General features: G+C 43.5%; 2 protein-coding genes across 2 annotated transcripts in view; one reads left to right on the top strand and one right to left on the bottom strand.

The window, feature by feature from the left end:
• The window catches only part of LOC125901590 (ubiquitin carboxyl-terminal hydrolase 37-like), a 311,232-nt gene that overhangs the window by 117,999 nt on the left and 169,817 nt on the right, over positions 1–23,416 (bottom strand). The gene's annotated exons all lie outside the window — the stretch shown is intronic.
• The window catches only part of tmtopsa (teleost multiple tissue opsin a), a 119,962-nt gene continuing 101,759 nt past the window's right edge, over positions 5,214–23,416 (top strand). The window contains exons 1-2 of the mRNA XM_049597315.1: positions 5,214–5,586; positions 20,368–20,696. Coding sequence (XP_049453272.1) covers positions 5,214–5,586; positions 20,368–20,696 — 702 coding nt within the window. The remainder of the gene's footprint in view (positions 5,587–20,367; positions 20,697–23,416) is intronic.

Raw genomic sequence — 23,416 nt, 5'->3', positions numbered from 1 at the left:
TATTCCAGTCTGAAGCTGCCATACCTGGAGTGTATGTTTTCACTGCTGGCAGACGGAGGGAAAAAATGATGATTCAATTTCACAGATAGAATCAACCAAAACAGAAAAGAAAAAAGTCATCGGACAGCGGAAAATCTACTTAAATTGATTCCCTCTGTGGGTAAAAAAGCAGCTTACATGCCAAATATCCAAACCTCTGGGTAACTGTGACAGCTCTGAGTCATGCTGAGTTTACTTCTGCTTTGCTGAGTGTTACTCAGCGCCCCAAAGTGACCTCATCTCCATCTTACGGTCTGAAACAACACCAAATTGAGTCACCTGGAATTTTTGACATGAGAGTGATTCTGACTATTGTGTGAGGCTAAATCCAGACAATGAGTCAGCAGTGCCTCGATTCATTGTTCCTAACTAAAAGTACAGCACTATATTCTTAAGACGTCCATTTGTGCCGAAAAATGGACAACGTTTCATTTTAAAACAAACTTAAGGTGTGATATATGCCGGCCTCACACCAAATGACTTTTAAAGCAAATTTTACTGTCACAGACAGATTTCAAATGTTGGAATAAAATCATGAAAGTTTTACCTCAGGTGGTGAACACTCCTGTGATCTCCATTGTTTGGTTGTCTTAAAGGTCCAGTGTGAAGGATTTAGAGGGAGAAACTGGCAGAAATGGAATATAATATAAGAAGTGTGTTTTCTTTAGTGTGCAATTACCTGAAAATAAAAACTGGGACTGTGTCCTGTCATATACACTCACCAGCCACTTTAATAGGTACACTTGCAAATTAATCAGCCAATCACATGGCAGCATCTCAATGCATTTAGGCATGTAGACATGGTCAAGACGACCTGGTGAAGTTCAAACTGAGCATCATGTCTTTGAACGTAGCATGGTTGTTGGTGCCAGACAGGCTGGTCTGTCAGAAACTGCTGATCTACTGGAATTTTCACACACAACCATCTCTAAGGTTTACAGAGCATGGTCTGACAAAGAGAAAATGCCTTGTTGATGCCAGAGGTCAGAGGAGAATGGCCAGACTGGTTCAAGATGATAGAAAGGCAACAGTGACTCAAATAACCACTGCTTACAACCAAGGTCTGCAGAAGACCATCTCTGAAGCAACAACACGTCCAACCTTGAAGCAGATGGGCTACAGCAGCAGAAGACCACACCAGGTGCCACTCCTGTCAGCTAACAACAGGAAACTGAGGCTACAGTTCACACAGGCTCACCAAAACTGGACAATAGAAGATTGGAAAAACGTTGCCTGGTCTGATGAGTCTGGATTTCTGCTGCCACATTCAGATGGTAGGGTCAGAATTTGGTGTAAACAACATGAAAGCATGGATCCATCCTGCCTTGTATCAAGGGTTCAGGCTGCTGCTGGTGGTGTGATGGTGTGGGGGATATTTTCTTGGCACACTTTGGGCCCCTTAGTACCAACTGAGCATGGTTTAAACACCACAGCCTACCTGAGTATTGTTGCTGACCATGTCCATCCCTTTATGACCACAAGCAGAGAATCTACAAAATAAAACAGATGAAAGAATGAAACAGATTAAACATGAATGAATGACATGAAACAAGGAAGAAGACAAACAGAAAACCGCAAAACAAGGTCCACAAGATAACAGAATATTAACAAAAACTCAGGATCATGACAGGTCCTCATCCACGGAGATGACCATGTCACACAACCATGTTTCTACCGTGGCCCATTACAGACAAATCAAACACTGGCTCTAGACAGGGACATTTGCATTTTCGTGTCAGCCACCGTAGGTAGCAGTCCCTCCACGACAGGCAGCGTCTGTTTTTGTTGTTTTTTACGTGAAACTGCTTTATTCAGTGTTTTTAACGATCTAAATCAGTGGGTCTGGATCTGGATCATCTGGATCTTAAATTATCAGAGAAAAAAGGTGAGCTCACATTAGCAGCAGCTGAGCCAAACAGCATTGGAGAAACACTGATTTGTAACGTGAAACTGCTGTCTCCAGTGTTTTTACTGGTTTAAATCACCTGGTCCGTTTGTTTGGAGAGGAAGAGACCTCTGCACAGAGGGGACTCATAGGAGGCGCAAGAACATGAACAAGCCTCAGTTTTCTGGTGGGAAAATGAGGAGGAGCTGGTGGAGTGAACAAGAGTCCATGTTTAATGGGACACCTGGTGGCTTAGTGGGTGAAGCAGGTCTAATACATCTAATACAGGCAAAAAGCCAAAAAAAGAATCTTGTTGACATATTGACATCATACTGTTACCCATGGCAACAACAAGCATGGCTAAGAGCTAAGTTATTAGCGACTACATAGTGGTTCCAAAAAGAGGAGCAGCTTCAGTAGTGTGGAATAAACTGTGGCGTCCTGAATGTTTTATGAACAGCCCCGGACTTCTCAGACTCTTTTAGTGTCTTACTGCTCAGAGGGAACTCATTCAGCGGCTCCTCTAGCAGCACAGCGTCTCTCCCTCTCCTCTCTCACCGTGCGCACACGGGAGTCGGTGTCGTCAAGTGATGAGCTGTTTAAATGTGTAATTTGTGGTAGATTTTATTTTGTTGAACTATTAATATTGTAAACAGAATCTGAATCTCACTCTGAGTTACTGTTGTTGTTCACAAACTAAAGACATGAGAGATCATTTTAGTTTAGTTTTTACTGAATATTTGAAGCAAACTGTAAAATTGTATCACTTATTTTGTTACAATTTAGTCTTCTTAAATTTCTATTTTATTTCTCATATCCTCAAGAATACCGTTGAAAATACCCTGAAATATCAGGCCATTATTTTGGGGCCACATCGCCCACCCCTATTCTAGACGTGTTTTGCAGACAGGTAAGAAATTATTGTTCTGTCACATTTCCTAAAGGCACTTTGGCATATTTTTTTCCCACCAGGAGCAGAATTAGAAATAATCTTGAAAGGAATCTAGTTACAGTCTTGCAAACAGTGACCCTGTCAGCTCCCCAGTCTTTGCATAATCTTAGACGTGAGGGCGTCAGACTTTATTCTTTTAAAAGTCTTTTCAAAGTCCTCTGTGGATGGTAGGTATTCATTGTATAGTAAATGTCCCTGAGCTCATACTTAATGACCTGAATCAAAGATATTAATGCGCACAGCTTTGCACTCTTAAATCAATTTTATGTATTTATTTCAACCCTGCTATTAAAATGCAGACGGACCAGAGTAAACAGCTGATGAGTGGAGCTGCTGCTGATTCGCTCCCCAGAGACTGTGTTCAGCACCACGGACAGAGGCGAGCATCAATATGTGCTCAGCACCAGGAGAGAGAGGGACAGAGACAGAGACAGAGACAGAGACAGGGAGAGGGAAGGGAAAGGGAAAGGGACAGGGACAGGGGCAGAGACAGAGACAGAGACAGGGATAGAGATAGGGACAGAGGCAGGGACAGAGGCAGGGACAGAGACAGAGGCAAAGACAGGGGCAGGGGCAGAGACAGAGACGGGGCAGAGACAGGGACAGGGATAGAGATAGGGACAGAGACAGGGACAGAGACAGAGACAGGGGCAGAGACAGGGACAGGGGCAGGGGCAGGGGCAGGGGCAGGGACAGGGACAGAGACAGAGACAGAGACGGGGCAGAGACAGGGACAGGGATAGAGATAGAGACAGAGGCAGGAACAGAGACAGAGGCAAAGACAGGGGCAGGGGCAGAGACAGGGACAGGGACAGGGGCAGAGACAGGGACAGGGACAGGGGCAGGGGCAGAGACAGGGACAGGGACAGGGGCAGGGACAGAGGCAGGGACAGGGGCAGGGACAGAGGCAGGGACAGGGACAGGGGCAGAGACAGGGACAGGGGCAGGGACAGGGGCAGAGACAGGGACAGGGACAGAGGCAGGGACAGAGGCAGGGACAGGGGCAGAGACAGGGACAGGGGCAGGGACAGGGGCAGAGACAGGGACAGGGACAGGGGCAGGGACAGAGGCAGGGACAGGGGCAGGGACAGAGGCAGGGACAGGGACAGGGGCAGAGACAGGGACAGGGGCAGGGACAGGGGCAGGGACAGGGATAGAAACAGGGAAAGAGACAGGGACAGAGACAGAGACAGAGAGACAGAGACAGAAACAGAGACAGGGGTAGAAAAAGGGAAAGAGGCAGGGACAAAGACAGGGACAGAGACAGAGTCAGGGACAAAGACAGGGACAGGGACAGAGACAGAGACAGGGACAGGGACAGAGGCAGAGACAGAGGCAGGGACCAAGACAGGGACAGAGACAGAGACAGAGACAGAGTCAGGGACAGGGACAGAGACAGAGACAGAGGCAGGGACCAAGACAGGGACAGAGACAGAGACAGAGACAGAGTCAGGGACAGGGACAGGGACAGAGACAGAGGCAGAGACCAAGACAGGGACAGAGACAGAGACAGAGTCAGGGACAGGGACAGGGACAGGGACAGAGACAGAGACAGAGGCAGGGACCAAGACAGGGACAGAGACAGAGACAGAGTCAGGGACAGGGACAGGGACAGAGACAGAGACAGAGGCAGAGACCAAGACAGGGACAGAGACAGAGACAGAGTCAGGGACAGGGACAGGGACAGAGACAGAGACAGAGGCAGGGACCAAGACAGGGACAGGGACAGAGACAGAGACAGAGACAGAGACAGGGACAAAGACAGGGACAGACAGAGCACCTCCTGAAACTTTAAGCCGGACTGTCTTCCAGCAGCTTGAGTGTAGCAGCACCGTCTCTGAGCCACATGATCACGGTCTGATTTCCACGCTGCTCCCCACTGAACCTGCACCGTGCTCCGCCTCCGCCCCCCCTCAGCCCAGACGTCAGCTGCAGGAGAGCGGGCAACAGTGATTTAAACACGGCCAGAGAGGGAAGGTGTCTGTGTGAGAGACAGGAGCGCCTGTGGAAAGAGTGAGAGTGTGCCACACGGTGGAGCAAAGACGAACCAAATCTAAATTTCCCCTCCTCCCCCTGAGCGCAACAAAGTTTTGACATCCCCAACAAACAAACTTTTTTACTGTCCCACATTTTCTCTTGGCTCAACTTTTTCCACATTTCTTACAGCAACAAGTGTCGCTGGCAACCAGCATCCAGCAACCAGCAACTGGCGACAGCTTGTCTTTACATTATCTTTCCACACACAGAAAAAAAGAAAAAGAAATGGCAACGACATATTAGCTGCCGCTCAGTGCGCCGCGGCCACCCAGTGTGCCACCGCCGTGACACCGGACTGCGATGATCGTGTCCAACGTGAGCCTGAGCGGCTGCGCAGGGGTCAACAGCGCTCTGTGCGCCGCAGCCGGGGAAGGGCACTTGGGGGGAGGCTCATACCGGACCACCCTCACCCCGACGGGGCACCTGATTGTGGCCGTGTGCCTTGGCTTCATCGGCACTCTCGGACTTATGAACAACCTGCTGGTGCTCGTGCTCTTCTGCCGCTACAAGATGCTGCGGTCGCCCATCAACCTGCTCCTGATTAACATTTCCATCAGCGACCTGCTGGTGTGCGTACTGGGGACTCCGTTCAGCTTCGCCGCCAGCACGCAGGGACGGTGGCTCATAGGAGACGGCGGATGCGTGTGGTACGGATTCGCCAACTCCCTCTTTGGTGAGTAGAAATGCGGAATCTAATCGAGCATTGACAGTTTATTTTTGGGTTTCTGTTCCATTTGTAGATGACTGTGTATTTGTGGTTGTGAGCGATGTTGCGCTGCATCCTTCTCGGAACACTGCGCTCGTGTTAAGCCTCATTTCTGGGCTCGAAATTGAGGATTTTGGCACATTAGAAAAATATTTGACTCTCTTTCTGTATCAGGCACGCGGTGATGTGCACGGTGCGTTTTTGTGGTCGTGTCAAACTTTCAGATTAAAGGCTGAAAATCGGCGGAGCTGGATGATTTGGACAATGAGAAAATGCGTATGCGCCAAATTCCTCAAACCTTTATCATACTCTGCATATTCATTAGTGTTTCATGCCTCCTCACACTTTGACACTGTCCTTCCCGTCTCTTAAGCTTCCTCTCTTAATTTTGGGTGTGATCATCCTGCAGTCTGCCCTCACAGAGATTGTTAAGGTCTTGGTGGTGGCGCGGGGTACCTTATTATCGCTAATTGCGTAAAAACGCGCAATTCACAGTATGTTTGGAGAAGTTGCAGATCACAGACTCGCAGGATTCACACCCACTGTCCCTGATGGTGCCCCACATGCAGGTGCGCAGGTATCGTGCTGGTGATGAGTTGTAAAAAGCAGTCTTGTGTGTCATTATCTCTGTCTGGTGCTGCATGCCAGGCTGTTGAATCACTTCCAGAGCTTCACGTGCATGCATTTTCACGGCATATGATCGCTGGGGGTATTTAGGAAAGCATATGGTGCACTCAGTGCTTCCTTACAGACGCTTAGTCATTTGTTCAAATGTCATTATGAACTCTGAGAAGCTGCCACGCAGGACTGTCAGCGGGTGATTTGGCTGCCGCGCGTGCTGGACGTGAATGTACAGCCTGCTATTAAATGGCCGCTAAATGCTTGTTACCGTACAGCTGAGTGACTGTGCCCGAGGCGAGGGAAGCCTCATCACTGTTCATTTAGCTGCCCGTGCAGATCTGTGGCGGGTTTGTGAGGGGACGCGGTCTCAGTGCCTGCGCAGAGCTGTGGCAGATGCAGCGGCAGCATTTGTTGCGGGATAAAATCGCCCGGGGGAGATGCGTAATGAGGAGGGAGAGTCTGGTCCCACCTTCGCTCAGGAGTGCTGATATCGATGCAAATGGGGCACAATGATGCAACTGAGGAAACAGCACTAACTCAGTCAGCTGGAGCAGAGCCAGGCTGGGACACTGAGCTCCAAAGAAAAGCTTAGTGTTCATTATTTGGAGGGTTGCTATGTGAAAACTGCAAATAACAAGTTATGTATTGAGCATAAAAGAGAGAATACCATTAATTTCCCCTGAGCACGGTATCAATCAATGCTACAGATGTATGTGTTTGAGTAATTTGGATGAAATGATGCCAAAGCTGAGAGGGAACTATAAGGAGTGGTTGGCCTGATGCCTGATTTGAAGTTCTTTAATGAACAGGCTTTCTTGCTATCAGTCCCACTAATTGCTTTAAAAGCTTCCCAAAGCATCCAAACAACCTTTGAAGGCTAGGCGGCCTGAGAGATGGGGTTTTTAAAAACACTAATTTCTCCACTCTTTGACATGAACACAATATTTTAACATTTGCACCAGTGTGTTTTATACAAGTTCCAATTAAAGTGAATTTTTAAAACAATATTTGGCAGATTTAAAAGTTTTTGAACCGAGGATCAGCACACTGCTGCTCAGCTTCATAATCTATTATTAACACTAACGTTTCCATCCTCCTGGACTTTCGACAACACCATTATTTCAAACATTGAGCTTACACAGAAACTGCCCCTCCCATTTCACCAACACATTCTCACTCCAAACTCGTCACTTATTGACGTTTGCTCATGGACTTTACATGTCCACATCTTGAAAGGTACCCTGGGTGTGTTGGTTGTTGACGTTCTGAGACACCGTGCCAAGTTGAGCTTGTTGCATGCATTGTCTTCTTTCAAAGTACACTTCTTCTTTCACAGGAAATTTAACGTTTACATACAGTCTCTTTCAAAATAAAAGCACTACATTGGTACAACCACAAATTTATGTTGTTTTTTTCCTTCAACAACCAAAACACGTGGTTAGGGTTAAGAAAAAAGAACTGGGTTTGGCTTTGGAGTCTTACAGGACACAAACACCGCTCTCTTGGGTGAAAGTCAGTGTTCGTTGGACCCGTCCACCACCCCTCCCGCCCACCCCGCTTGGACTTTTGCCACCTTAACTTTTGTCCTTGTCCAGCCATGTTTCCTTCTGTCACTGTTTAATTATAACAGCAACCGGCCGCGTATTATGCTGACATTAAAGGAAGCCTTTTTTGGTTGGTTTCTGATGCTGCAAGTCACTGCCCAAGCGCTGGATTTCGACGACTTTGGAGTAAGACTGGGCTCATTTCACAAGTGTGCATAGTGTGAGGGAATTAATCAGCTGTGGGTGTGTTTCTCAATAACTGACAACATGTCACATATCCCAAAAACAAAAGAACCAGTACCTGTACTACAGAGTTAGTGACGTAACTTCAGGGTTAACTCTGGGTTTTCAGTACTACAAAGCTGGTTCTCTTTTTACTGAAATCACTGTGGTAACTGATGCTGAACAGCTAACTCGCTCCTAACAAACAGATTGTTTACACACTAAACACATGATTTTAACTTATGCAAAGCTTATTTTAGTCCACAGTGACAGTGTTGATAATTGACACTGATTCATCACTGCAGCTCAAAATAACATGAGACACCTGTGTGATAAGAACTGGGATAAAACAGATGATATCTCATTAGTAAAATAATCCACACTGTTAATTGGCTCCTGTTATTATAAATGGAACATTTCAGTCAGACAGACCTCGTCAGTCATTGACTACTTTTACACTCTTTACTTCAGCAGCGGAAACAGTCTGGTGTTACTTTTAAGTGTTTTATGTGACAGATTCAAGGAAGTTTCATCATCATCCAACTAAACAGCAAAATATTCTCTATTCTAATGTCACTATGTAATAGCTATGATATGAAGAAACCTACTTCATTCATGGTTCTGATTATGCCGCTCATAATTAACACCCCCGCCTCTTTGCTCGTGGCTGGATAGAAAAACCCAGAGTTGACTGAACTGGTTGATAAACAGCTCTGTAGTGTTGGTTATCCAGACGGCCGATGTGACGGGTTAGTCAAACCAGATAATGAGAAGATAAACTGGGTAGGTTGAACTGGCTTTGTGGTACAGGCCTCTGGGAACAAGAAAAACAGAGGGAAAACGAGCCAGGACTCACTCCAAAGTGGTCGAAATCTGGTTGCCGTTATAGTTTAACAGCCCCTGGTGGCCTCAGGGGGAAACACAACAGGACAAGGACGAAAGTTGAGGCAGCGAAACGCCGACTGGGGCAGGTGGGAGGAGTGGTGGATGGGTCTAACAAACACCAGAGACCAGTATTCGTGTTCCATAAGATTCTAAAGCCAAACCCTGTTCTTTTTTCCTAAATCTAACCACGTGGTTTTGTTGTTGAAGGAACCCAGGGTACCTTGCATGTTGTGTATGTGGATGTGGGAAGTCCACAACCAAAAGCCCTCAGAGTTCTCCTTGTTCATACTGAGCGGCGTGCTTGACTGATCAGATGTCAAAAACTTTTATTCATTCACATGTCATCTCATATCTATCGTCTAGCTAACAACTTCACTGAATCAGAAGTTGGTTATACTCGTATAGATGGCCAAATTATAACGGACATGTTTTAATAATCTGTCACCCCACTTTGTTTCAGGCGATATGGCCCAAAGAAATGAACGCAGCCGCTGGTATTCATGGTCAGCTTCTTTTAAAAATGACTTCCTACAGTTCACTGATCACTGGAATAAAACATGCCAACTTTCTGCATGGCTTTTAACAGGATTACCTCCCTATACAACAGCACACTGACTGCATACTGCACTTTGGATGTCCTTAATCAGGTTTATATAAAGGACAACACAAGGTGCATCTAATCTCCTGATGCATAAAACCTATGGGTAGCCATGCACCCACTAACAAACACACAAGCCAAACATCATGGCTTCTAAAACCTGCGGTAACTAAAGATTTAGACTGTTTGTCGTCATCTAGAGCAGGACTATTACCTGCTGTACTCGGTGAAAGGTGATGTAAGAAAAACCTTCTGGGACAGAATTTAGCAGCTGATTTGTTGCTTCCCTGCACCTCTGTGACTCTGACCACTGGGACTGTGTATCTGCACAGTGACAGCAGACCCTGGACTGACTGTGAGACAATGGGCTCCTGGATTAATCAGGTAGCTTTAGTCTGACGAAGTTTATATAAAGGACCTATAAATCTAACACAAGGGTTCTTCGTCAGTGCATCTAATCTCCTGATGCATAAAACCTATGGGTAGCCATGCACCCACTAACAAACACACAAGCCAAACATCATGGCTTCTAAAACCTGCGGTAACTAAAGATTTAGACTGTTTGTCGTCATCTAGAGCAGGACTATTACCTGCTGTACTCGGTGAAAGGTGATGTAAGAAAAACCTTCTGGGACAGAATTTAGCAGCTGATTTGTTGCTTCCCTGCACCTCTGTGACTCTGACCACTGGGACTGTGTATCTGCACAGTGACAGCAGACCCTGGACTGACTGTGAGACAATGGGCTCCTGGACAGAGACATGTGAACTGTCCTCTGACTCCGAGAGGGGCAGGACACCCAGTCTGAATGAGACACACTCTGTGGCTATTTGCATGAATGTTTTGGGAGTTTTGTATCTCTTTGTGGTAGTTTTTCATCTCTGTCGTAGTTTAGCAACTTTTTGTGATAGTTTACATCCATTTGCAATAATTTTGCATCTGTTTGTGTTTTTTTATTCAGTTGTGGTAGTTTTGCATCTCTTTGTGGTAGTGTTGCATTTCTGTGGTAGTTTTGTATCTTTGTGGCAGTTTTGCATCTCTTTGTGGTAGTTTTGTATTTCTTTATGGTAGTTTTGCATCTCTGTGGTAGTTTTGTATTTCTTTATGGTAGTTTTATATTTCTGTATGGTAGTTTTGCATCTCTGTGGTATTGGAATCTCTTTGTGGTAGTTTGGTATTTCTTTAAAGCAGTTTTTCATCCCTGTGGTAGCTTTGCATGTCAAGGTAGTTTTGCATCTCTTTGTGGTAGTTTTGTATCTCTGTGGTAGTTTACATTTCTTTATGGTAGTTTTGTATTTTTTTATGGCGGTTTTGCATTTCTTTATGGTAGTTTTGTATTTTTTTATGGCGGTTTTGCATTTCTTTATGGTAGTTTTGTATCTCTGTGGCAGTTTTGCATTTCTTTATGGTAGTTTTATATTTCTTGATGGTAGTTTTGTATCTCTGTGGTAGTTTTAATTTCTTTATGGTAGTTTTGTATTTCTGTGGTAGTTTTGTATTTCTTTATGGTAGTTTTATATTTCTTTATGGTAATTTTGTATTTTTTATGGTAGTTTTGCATTTCTTTATGGTAGTTTTGCATCTCTGCGGTATTGGAATCTCTTTGTGGTAGTTTGGTATTTCTTTAAAGCAGTTTTTCATCCCTGTGGTAGCTTTGCATGTCAAGGTAGTTTTGCATCTCTTTGTGGTAGTTTTGTATCTCTGTAGTAGTTTACATTTCTTTATGGTAGTTTTGTATTTTTTTATGGCGGTTTTGTATTTCTTTATGGTAGTTTTGTATTTTTTTATGGCGGTTTTGCATTTCTTTATGGTAGTTTTGTATCTCTGTGGCAGTTTTGCATTTCTTTATGGTAGTTTTATATTTCTTGATGGTAGTTTTGTATCTCTGTGGTAGTTTTAATTTCTTTATGGTAGTTTTGTATTTCTGTGGTAGTTTTGTATTTCTTTATGGTAGTTTTATATTTCTTTATGGTAATTTTGTATTTTTTATGGTAGTTTTGCATTTCTTTATGGTAGTTTTGCATCTCTGCGGTATTGGAATCTCTTTGTGGTAGTTTGGTATTTCTTTAAAGCAGTTTTTCATCCCTGTGGTAGCTTTGCATGTCAAGGTAGTTTTGCATCTCTTTGTGGTAGTTTTGTATCTCTGTAGTAGTTTTGTATTTCTTTATGGTAGTTTTGCATCTCTGTGGTAGTTTTGTATTTCTTTATGGTAGTTTTGTATTTTTTTATGGCGGTTTTGTATTTCTTTATGGTAGTTTTGTATTTTTTTATGGCGGTTTTGCATTTCTTTATGGTAGTTTTGTATCTCTGTGGTAGTTTTGCATTTCTTTATGGTAGTTTTATATTTCTTTATGGTAGTTTTGTATCTCTGTGGTAGTTTTGCATTTCTTTATGGTAGTTTTATATTTCTTTATGGTAGTTTTGTATTTCTGTGGTAGTTTTGTATTTCTTTATGGTAGTTTTATATTTCTTTATGGTAGTTTTGTATTTTTTATGGTAGTTTTGCATTTCTTTATGGTAGTTTTATATTTCTTTATGGTAGTTTTGTATTTCTTTATAGTCGTTTTATATTTCTTTATGGTTGTTTTCTATTTCTGTATGGTAGTTTTGCATTTTTTTATGGTAGTTTTGCATTTCTTTATGGTATTTTTATATTTCTTTATGGTAGTTTTGTATTTTTATGGTAGTTTTGCATTTCTTTATGGTATTTTTATATTTCTTTATGGTAGTTTTGTATTTTTATGGTAGTTTTGCATTTCTTTATGGTAGTTTTATATTTCTTTATGGTAGTGTTGCATTTCTGTGGTAGTTTTGTATTTTTTTATGGTAGCTTTGTATCTCTGTGGTAGCTTTGTATTTCTTTATAGTCGTTTTATATTTCTTTATGGTAGATTTGCATTTCTTTAAAGCAGTTCGTCATCCCAGCGGTAGCTTTGCATTTCTGTGGTAGTTTTGCATCTCTGTGGTAGTTTTGCATCTCTTTGTGGTAGTTTTGCATCTCTGTGGTAGTTTTGCATCTCTTTATGGTAGTTTTGTATCTTTGTGGTAGTTTTGCATCTCTTTATGGTAGTTTTGCATTTCTGTGGTAGTTTTGTATCTTTGTGGTAGTTTTGCATCTCTTTATGGTAGTTTTGTATCTCTATGGTAGTTTTGCATCTCTTAATGGTAGTTATGAATTTCTTTAAAGCAGTTTTTCATCCCAGTGGTAGCTTTGCATTTCTGTGGTAGTTTTGCATCTCTGTGGTAGTTTTGTTTCTCTGTGGTAGTTTTGTATCTCTGTGGTAGTTTTGCATTTCTTTATGGTAATTTTGCATTTCTGTGGTAGTTTTGTATCTCTGTGGTAGTTTTGCATCTCTGTGGTAGTTTTGTATTTCTGTGGTAGTTTTAAATTTCTTTAAAGCGCTTTTTCATCCCTGTGGTAGCTTTGCATCTCAGAGGTAGTTTTGTATCTCTTTGTTTGCTGAGGTAGTTTTGTATCTCCTTGTAGTAGTTTTGCATTTCTTTGTGGCAGTTTGGCATCTCTTTGTGATAGTTCTGCATCCCAGTGGTAGTCTGGCATCTCTTTGTGGTGATTCTGCATCCCTGTGTTTTTTTAATCTCTGTGGTAGCTTTGTATCTTTGTTTGCATCTCTTTATGGTAGTTTTTCATCCATTTGGAGTAGTTGTGCAACTCTTAGTGGTAGTTTTGCCTCTGTTTCTATTTTTTTTGTGGTAGTTTTTGATCTTTGGTGTAGTTTTGAGACTGTTTGCATTTCCTATTAGAAGTTTTGCATCTCTTGTCATAGTTCTGTGTATCTTTGAGGTAGTTTCACATTTCTTGTTGTAGTTTTGCATCTCTGAGGTAGTTTTGTATCTCTTTGTGGTAGTTTGTATCGTTTTGTGGTAGTTTTGCATCTTTTTGTGGTAGTTTTGTGTCTCTTGGAATTCATTTTGAAACCCAGTATTGTTTTGTATCTCCTTCAGTGACATTTTGCAGGTGATGTTTAGGGGGCCTCCGGACTCCATGGGCCCCTGGGCCTGTGCTTGTTAGGTCAGTTAAGTTATCCATGTAGAAAAGGAAGGAACTAAAGACTCACACAAATTACACTCAGTGAGTCAGATTTATGATGCATACAAGTCCCTCCCTGACTTTTCTCACCAGGCAGCCCTGTTGCTCTCCCTGGTCTACTGCTACAATTTTCACACAGTATGTTCAACTTAACTAAATTGAATTTTCTTTTGCTTAAGAGCCTCTTAAATCTGTCAAACTTTTAAATTGAAAACAGACTCACAAGCACTACTTCCACTTCCTCTGGGATAAGTTGGCAATTTCCAAAACAAGATTACTACGTTTAGTCATATCACTGAGAATAAAGCGAGCCTCCGACTTTTCTCAGTATCTAGATGTACTCTGATTGTATCCACTGCCTTGCTAACCCTAGTGTTGTGTCGAGACTTAGCACCATCAGAAGATGTGTAACACTGACATCCACAAGGACCCAATTTATTAAAATCTGTCTGACAGGACTTTGGCGTCTACGAGCTAAAACAGAGCAGGAAGAGGAAACTGTTTGAAAGAGAAAGAGCGATGGCTCCAAGACATCATTAGAACCTCCATTTGTTATGGATGAGTAATTCTTCAATGGCCTCATAAAAACAGAGTGAAAGAAAGAGTGAGGGAGGGTCAGAGCAAGGAAAAGTGAAATTGATTGTTTGGATGAATAACGCTGGGTGCAGCTTTGACAAAGTGACTGTGTCTGTCTTCACCAAATCTCTATAAAGCTTTCCTGAATGATCGATGCTCCTTCGTATTAGAGGGCATCACTGTCAATGACAAAAGACATTGTTAGCTTGGTGTTGGGACATTGTATTCCTGCTCCCTGTTGACATTGATTTCTACTTTATGCTCTTGCTTTTAGCCCATAACTTCTTAGATTTTTGAATGACTGAACAATTGAGGCTCCACCGCTTTGACTTTATGCCAAGAGCACAAACTGAAGACAATTTGTGGAGACGTGTGTGTGCGTGTGCATGCACAAATACTCCCAACACCCTGTACTTTTTCCTTTGCCATCAGCCTCCTGGCATCCATTTAGCCGCTTCACCTCTTTTGCCCGCCTCTTTGCATTTTCCTCTCTATCTCAGTGAACTTTTGTCTTCCATTATCCCGTGGATGAACAGGAGAGGATCTTCATTCTGTCTTTATTCGACACCCGGTCTGCGTGATCCTGCATACTGTTGGCTGCCTCCTCATGCCTCAAGTGGACTCTGCACACAGTCACTGGATTAACCTTGCACTGCTGGGCCCACTCGCTGCATACTGAAGTTAGATTGCCCCCCCACACACACACTCACACACAAACCAGCAGAATCGGGCACAGCAATGGATGAACATGTACAGAGGAAAGGAAATGCATAAACATGTGCGTCACGCAGACACAGGCAACACCTGGCCTGAGTGATGTTAATTTGTTGCGACGGTGAGGAGAAGTCTCAGCGGGGAGAAAGAAAGCAGAACAATGCCGCTCTGCCATAAAGGTCAGAGGGGGGGAGCCAGCTAATGAGCCCCTGTAATAAATAGTGTACGAAAGCAGAGACAAAAACGTGTATTGTGGGCGACGGGTGTCTTTGTACACAGACAGCGACACGCCAAAGCAGTCATCCTTAATGTTAGACAGACACTTGCAATCTGATCTCTTATTTTTTTTACTTGCCGGTGCTGTCACAGTAGTTCTGTGCACCTGTGATGACTGAGGGAAAAGACGCCAGGATTTATGGAGCAAACACAGCTTTATTTGATCCTGTGTTTTTCATTCAAACTGCCTTTTTATGGATCTACAGTATCAGACAAGTGATACCAAACCAGATGCTTTTAAGCAGACAAGACAGAAACAGTGAGGGAGTATCACGGAGGCAGCAAAACAAGGATGTTCCCTCTTTTTTTATTTCAGATATTATCAGATCATAAGATGTTTCATTTTGGAATATTAGATTCAGCTGCTGCCTTTGATCCTGCCGGAGGACTGGAGGATGGACGGAGGGCGATGTTAGATTTCAGATGCTGTGATGTTACAAAGTTCTGTGGGTGTCTTTTAAATTACGTTGCCTCAAATAAAGATTTACTTGTCACCCACGTTCTGTGTAACAAGACAAAGGGCTGTTCTCATCAAGAAGGACGACATGTGATGAGATCAGCTGACATAATCAAGTTTTCATATCAAACATCATAATCAGCTGCGATGCTTTTGTAGAGCAGAAGGTTGCTGTCAATTGGTGCAGAAACATGATGATTGCCAGTGTTAAATTTTGATGCCTCTGTAAGCGTCATGGAGGAGAGCTGCTAATTAGCTTTTGCAGCTTTGAGAAAGTGCGATGTGATTTGGCTCCATTTATTCAAGATGTAATCAGTCTGTCTTAAAGATGTGCTAAACAACATGCCCCCATCCTGGGTGTTGGGATGGGAAGCCGCACACAATCCACTCAGAAATTAACTTCTTATTGTCGCAGCATTCTTTGCCTCTTCTTTTCCTGTCAGATAGGAAATCTAGGAGTGTATCATGCTTTCAACATTAGAGATGCACCAATCCAATACACTAGATCAGTATGTCCAATACTGGCCTCATTAAGGGATCCAGGTAGTGTTTTTGCTCTAGTTACATTCATACATTCTGCTGACTCTTGGTGCAGGTGTAAGCCCTGGTCCCACATATAAATGACCCCAGTGAGTTCCACACTGCGAGGCAGGTCTAAACATTACGGACAGTCCGATTGCCCTGGGCAAATATAACGCCACATCAGGCGGGTCAATCTAGCAACTTACTTCAATCAGGCAAGTGATAAAAAATAATGAAACACACTGTCTTTTCCAGAGTTGATGATTAAAGTTGCTAAGGAGTGAGAATCTCACTTCCCCATCAACTCTGTGTAGAGTTGCACATGTGCAGTACTGATAAGGCACTTTCCTAAACTTAGCTGTGCAGTTTTGTGTCCTGTCCAACTTGTGTCCTGGCTCAAAGAAGAGCCACTTGGTTGGAATCAAATTCTCATCCATCCACCCTGACCTCCTCTCTAGAAGATTTAGGAGCGCTACAAGTCATAAGTGACAGTTTTAGGCAACTGAACTACTGACAAATGCTTTTGTTTTCCTTGTGAGGAAACTCTCTTTACCCAGTGATAAAGTGCTCAGGTCCGTTTTGCCAGTTAGTGAATTTAAAGGATAGCTAAACTGTTGGCACCTAGCAGTTGCTTCCACCTCTTCACATCCCAAAGGTGCTCTACTGGATTGAGACCTGGTGACTGTGGAGGCCATTGGAGTACAGTGAACTCATTGTCATGTTCAAGAAACCAGTTTGAGATGAGCTTTGTGACATGGTGCGTTATCCTGCTGGAAGTAGCCATCAGAAGATGGGTACACTGTGGTCATAAAGGGATGGACACAGTCAGCAACAATACTCAGGTAGGCTGTGGTGTTTAAACCATGCTCAGTTGGTACTAAGGGGCCCAAAGTGTGCCAAGAAAATATCCCCCACACCATTACACCACAACCACCAGCAGCCTGAACCCTTGATACAAGGCAGGATGGATCCATGCTTTCATGTTGTTTACACCAAATTCTGACCCTACCATCTGAATGTGGCAGCAGAAATCCAGACTCATCAGACCAGGCAACGTTTTTCCAATCTTCTATTGTCCAGTTTTGGTGAGCCTGTGTGAACTGTAGCCTCAGTTTCCTGTTGTTAGCTGACAGGAGTGGCACCTGGTGTGGTCTTCTGCTGCTGTAGCCCATCTGCTTCAAGGTTGGACGTGTTGTTGGTTCAGAGATGGTCTTCTGTAGACCTTGGTTGTAAGCAGTGGTTATTTGAGTTATTGTTGCCTTTCTATCATCTTGAACCAGTCTGGCCATTCTCCTCTGACCTCTGGCATCAACAAGGCATTTTCTCTTTTTGGGACCATCCTCTGTAAACCCTAGAGATGGCTGTGTGTGAAAATCCCAGTAGATCAGCAGTTTCTGACAGACCAGCCTGTCTGGCACCAACAACCATGCCACGTTCAAAGACACTTAAATCACCTTTCTTCCCCATTCTGATGCTCAGTTTGAGCTTCAGCAAGTCGTCTTGACCATGTCTACATGCCTAAATGCAGTGAGTTGCTGCCACATGATTGGCTGATAAGCTATTTGCTTAACAAGCAGTTACACAGGTGTACCTAAAGTGGCTGGTGAATGTGTGCTACAAAGAATTTCTGCCCGCCTACATGAACACATCTCCTGGCTTCAGAAAAATGTACGAGCTGCACTTCACCACTTCCTGGTGTGTTTTCACACAGCACAGTATACTTGATACAGAATGTTGGCTGAAGCACTGACCAGTACTATGTTAGATAATTTTAATGGATACATCCCAATGAATCAAAATACAGAGTTGTTTGTGGCCAAATTTATTAACCAATCCGGTAATCACAAATCCAAAATAACTTCTATCTGCCTTTTACCACCTGCTCTACAATATATTGGAGTAAAGGCTACTCCTGTCAGGCTGTGGTTCAAGATAATAAGGGCTGCAATTGCACCAGTGTTTACCTGTCTTTAAACATTATTACACACATTTTAGCTTGAGATCACCCCAGCCCACCTGTTGTGAGAGGACAGTCCTCCTACTGTTTGTCTTGAAAGTTAACAGGGTGTAGATGGAGGATAACGGAGGGAAAACGACAGGCCAGATGAGATGGGACAGCAATGAGCAGGGCTGAAAACATCTTTTGTCAAAATATCTGGTAATGTGTTTGGGATTGGTTGCTATGAGTCAGTTGAGTTCAAACAGAAACACAAGTGGGTCGTTGTAAAACTGTGTTGACTTTGCAGTAACAGAGCTAATAAAAGCCCGGAGCTAAGCAGTGTGTGCAGGGAAAGCAACATGAGCGTAATATCTGGGGGCAACAGACAAACATCACACGCTGTGCTCTTGCAGTCGGGGGTATGTGCAGTGGGGTCAATGTATTTGCATACAGACAGACACACACAAAAAAACCTTCTGCAGAACCATCATCTTCAATCACAGAGCTAAATTTGTTTCCACGTTGTTCAGTAACTTTTTTCCCCTCTGTGCTTTTTTCCCATTATTCATTCATCGTGCAGCATTGGCACCTCAGTGAAAGGCTTGGACTGCCTTCGTGACGGAGCGTCCAGTCCATCTTTGCTTCGTTGCAACTGAAAATCAATAGGCATGAAAGACGGCCCCGTGGATTCATAATAGCTTCAAAACAAACAGCAGACAGGATAAAAAAGGCTGAGGGGTCAGCGTGAACACTGAGCTTCAGGCTCCTGCTGCTGTGCCTCTGAAATACTGAGAAAGAAAAGCACAGAGAGAAATAAGAAAGCTTCTCCTCATCTTCTGTTGTTGTTTTTTTAACCGCATTCCTCCTGTCAAGCAGAGACACTACAGGTAGAGCTGCAGTTTATGATTTACAGCGGTGTGTATCTGCTGCAGGCCCTGCCATGTGAACCGAAATATTTGATGACTCCAAAATAACATTTTCTGTAGTTTTATCACGCTACGCGTTTCACTCTGGCAATTATTTTTTAACTTCATAACCCATCCTCTCTTTGAAGCTGAAAACCATAAAGCTCCTTTAAGCTGCACTCTTAACTTTGAAAAGAGCTGTGAAGCTTAATATCATTCTGACCGTGCATGTTTTCCTCACTAGAGTAGATAAACATTTGGACAGGAAGTGCACTGGTCTCTATTTGATGGCCCCATTAAATGTACAGTAGTTGGGGTTTAATCGGAAGACCACACCTGCACATGCTGTCTACAGTATTCTGTTAGCCTGTGTTCTGTATTTAACTCCTTGAGTTAAAGGGACAGTTCACCCTAAATTAAAATATATATTTTTCCTCTTACATGTAGTCTAGATTGTTTCTATATGAGTTGCAGAGTGTTGGAGATATCAGCCGTAGAGATGTCTGCCTTCTCTCCAATATAATGGAACTAGATGGCACTCAGCTTGTGGTGCTCAAAGCGCCAAAAAATCCATTTTAAAAACTCAACATCAATGTCTCTTTCCAGAAATCATGACCTGGTTACTCAAGATAATCCACAGACCTTGTTGTGAGCAGTTTCATGTAGGAACTGTTTTCTTTCTACTGAAGTATACCTGCCAACTGAATCACCACGCAAGAGGAAGTGTGCAACTACTGCTAGCTCACCTAGCACCACTGAGCTAGCTAACGTTACAGTGCAGCTAAGGAGGACGGCATTCATTTTTACATCTCATGCTGTCACAAGCACGAGCCTCTTGTCCATGAGTTGCATACCTATTTCTTTATGGAACTATGTTCTTTCTATACCATATCACTGTGCAGAAGGAAGAGTGCATCTACTCATGGACCAGAGGCTCGTGACAGCATGAGATGTAAACATTAATGGCGTTGTCCTCAGCTGAGCTGTAAGATTAGCTAGCTCAGTGGTGCTCAGTGAGCTAGCAGTAGATGTACTCTTCCCTCTGCAGTGATACAGTTGGTGGGTGTAGTTCAGTAGAAAGAAAATAGTTCCTACATGAAACTGCTCACAACAAGGTCTGTGGATTATCTTGAGTAACCAGGTCATGATTTCTGGAAAGAGACATTGATGTTGAGTTTTTCAAATATATTTTTTGGCCACTTTGAGTACCACAAGCCGAGTGCCATCTGGTTCCATTATACCGGAGAGAAGGCAGACATCTCTACAGCTGATATCTTTAACACTCTGCAACTCACACCAAAACAATCTAGACTGATAAATAGCACTACAGGTAAGAGGAAACGTATGTGATTTAGATTTTGATTGAACTGTCCCTTTAATTGTTATATATTTCTAGATACTGTGTGACTCAATGTATCTTGCATGTTTGTATCCACCCTGTAGGCATCGTTTCCCTGATCTCCCTGGCTGTCCTCTCCTATGAGCGCTACAGCACCATGGTGGCCCCCACTGAGGCCGACTCCTCCAACTACCGGAAGATCTCCCTGGGCATCATCCTCTCCTGGGTCTACTCCCTCATCTGGACCCTGCCGCCACTCTTTGGCTGGAGCCAATATGGCCCAGAGGGACCCGGGACCACCTGCTCTGTCGACTGGACGGCCAAGACGGCGAATAGCATGTCTTACATCATCTGCCTGTTTGTCTTCTGCCTCATCGTGCCATTCCTGGTGATCGTGTTCTGCTACGGGAAGCTGCTGTGCGCCATCAGACAGGTGAGGGAACATGGGGATGGGCAAGGCCTCTGCTAAACCTGCACAAAGGAGGCTACTGTAGGTGCCTCTGCAGTGGTGGGATTTTCAACACTAAAAGCACATATTCCACATCCCATAAACCCTAATACTTAAGGAGACAGACTGATAAGTACAGGCTGCATTAAACCAAGACACCCAGCAGAAACAGAGAACATAAAAAATTGAAATATATTCCCATTTTTTCACTTCCAGCCTCATTACAGACAGTCTCCCTTTGTCGACAGAAACTCAGCAGATGTCAAACAAAAGCTAAATGATAAATAAACGGCTGCTTTTACAGAGTATAGCACTTTTATCCAACGCACTTTACAATTTGCCTTTCATTCATCTATTCACATCTTTCGAAGGTGAACCAGTGTGACACAATGCAGTATAAATGAGTCATTGTTTATGGTAATCACACCATCTTAAAGTTGGGTTAGGCAGAAATCTAGTAAGGCAAGAAAAAAAGAAAGAATCCAAAAATATTCCTCCTCCTCCAGCTCTCCTCTCTGCCCAAGCCCCTCCCACCTGATGACCACCGGCATATGCACGCTTCAAACAGTATCCCAGTGTTTCCCATACATCGATTTATTTAATCTTGTTTCATTATAGAGTTGCACTCAGATCATTTGCTAAGCCCCTCCTTGGCTCGCTCTCTCCATCTGTTTATAGGACTACAAAAGAGAGAAGAGTTGTCTCTTCCCACTGTCTCACTCCCCGCTGCTATGGACTGTTTCCGTGGGGGGAGAGAGGGCAGCAGCTTGGGAGACTGACCAGTTGGTGGCTGTGATAACTGGATCTGTCCAGCCCAAACCCATCAACTCGTGGTGTCACAGCAGGCTGGTAGCCAGCAGCAGTGCCGGGTTGAACCTGTGTAAAGGCAGCAATAGAAAGTTTGCTGATTTACCAGAACGTCAGGGCTGTCAGTCCCCTGGAGCTGGGGCTTGCACTGGCTGGATTCGGGTTGCTGCAGTCACTGACAAGGGGTCTGTCTTCCTTTTCTGGGTTGCTTTGCAGGGTAGACAGTTGTGCTAATGCTTCAATAGCAACTCTCTCTGCAGAATTCTCCGCCACTGAACCACGTTTTCACTTGAAGGGACGGGCATGCGCATCTGTATTTGCAGAACAGCCAATAGGAACGCCCTCTTTCTGAAATGACCTTTGATTTTCCCGTCACTTTCTAAAGCCTGAAAGCAGAGCCATGAGGAGGTGCAGAAGTCTACTGTTCTCTCAGTCCACTTGAATTAAAACATGCTGAAAGTTTACTATAGGAATTTTCCCCAGTGACACCAGAGTAAAACTGCCTACCCCAGCTTTAAACGTCTCATTATTGGTGATTTATTGAGGTTAAAATGTAACACCTTGCATATTTAATTTTACAAACTAGTACACAGAGATATTCATTGCCCAACTATGCAGTTCTTCTCAGCTCTGTGAAGCATTTAAGCCTCTTTCAGCTCACTGCTTTGGTTGTACATCCAGCAACTGTACGGCAGTTACTGTTCTCATTAACCAGAAGAAAAGCCCAAAGCCCTTTGTATACTACCTACTAAGCACCAAACTATAGAAAGACACAGACAGTGATTATCTGGTGAACATAATGGAGCATTTAGCCGCTAAAGAACAGATAATTACATCAGGAGTTGGAAGAGACAAAAGCACAGGCAAAAGGAGAGTTAATATTGGACTAACATTGATCAGGTGCCCAGAATGAATGCTAACGTTGCTCCATGTCTATTGAATATGTAAACAGGCAACTGTTCGCTAACAGCTTTGCCATATTAACTGAAAATGTAGTAAAATGTCATGTTTTCTGATACAATAATGCTAAAATAAAACATAGAGCTCATGGGATGGCATCATTACTTTCATGCCAGCTGTTTCAGCAGATGCTGTGTATAACACTGTGCCAGTGTAACAATATTAACTGCAGCTCAATGCATCTCAACTTAAGAACAGAAGCAGCAACACTGGAGACAGAGCTAAAGTCTATCAAAGCCTCTATATCAGGGCTGTCAAACATACGGTCCGCGGGTCAGAAGGGTCCAATGTGGCCCACTCAATGAATTTGCTCAGTGTAAAAATTGCAGAGAAGCCGTTAATATTTCAATTAAATGTACTGCTTTTCCTGTTTGTCCAAATGGACCAGTTCCTATTTCTACACAGAGGTAAATGGGAAGCCAGTGTGTTTGGTATGCTCACAGCACCTTTCAGTGCTCAAGCAATATTATATTCAACACCACTATCATACTCATTATGGTAAAAAAAAATACAACAACTTGCAACTAAGAGCAGAGAAGATAAATTAATTGTTGGCCAGTTTGAGGAAACATAAACCTGGTTTTAGTTTTAGCCCAGAGATCCGCATTGCAGCTGTGAAAGCCACTGAGCCAGAGTTTGCACCGGTGTGACCTACGTGTACTGCTCTAGTTTGGAGAACATGAGACAGCAGTCTTTAGTCCTCTGTGAGATAATGTGCCGTTATAGTCACATACGAATCCAGTGACCTTGAAGCTGAGGCGTCACAAGTTAACGCCACCCTTCCTGATGTACTCACAGATTCCTCAGCTTTATGCTTCACTTCTCTGTAGAGCTTGGTGTGTTTTTACGTGTAACAAAAGCCTTGGTTTTCAACAGTGCTGTATGGACGCACGTTATATTCTTAGCTCTCTCAGAGTTGGATGGTAGTTTTGTCAAGC

Source organism: Epinephelus fuscoguttatus, linkage group LG15 (assembly GCF_011397635.1).
Source record: "Epinephelus fuscoguttatus linkage group LG15, E.fuscoguttatus.final_Chr_v1".
In the NCBI taxonomy this organism is placed as follows: Eukaryota; Metazoa; Chordata; class Actinopteri; order Perciformes; family Serranidae; genus Epinephelus; species Epinephelus fuscoguttatus.
Note: the sequence above shows the minus strand (reverse complement) of the source record. Positions and strands in the feature narration are given on the sequence as shown.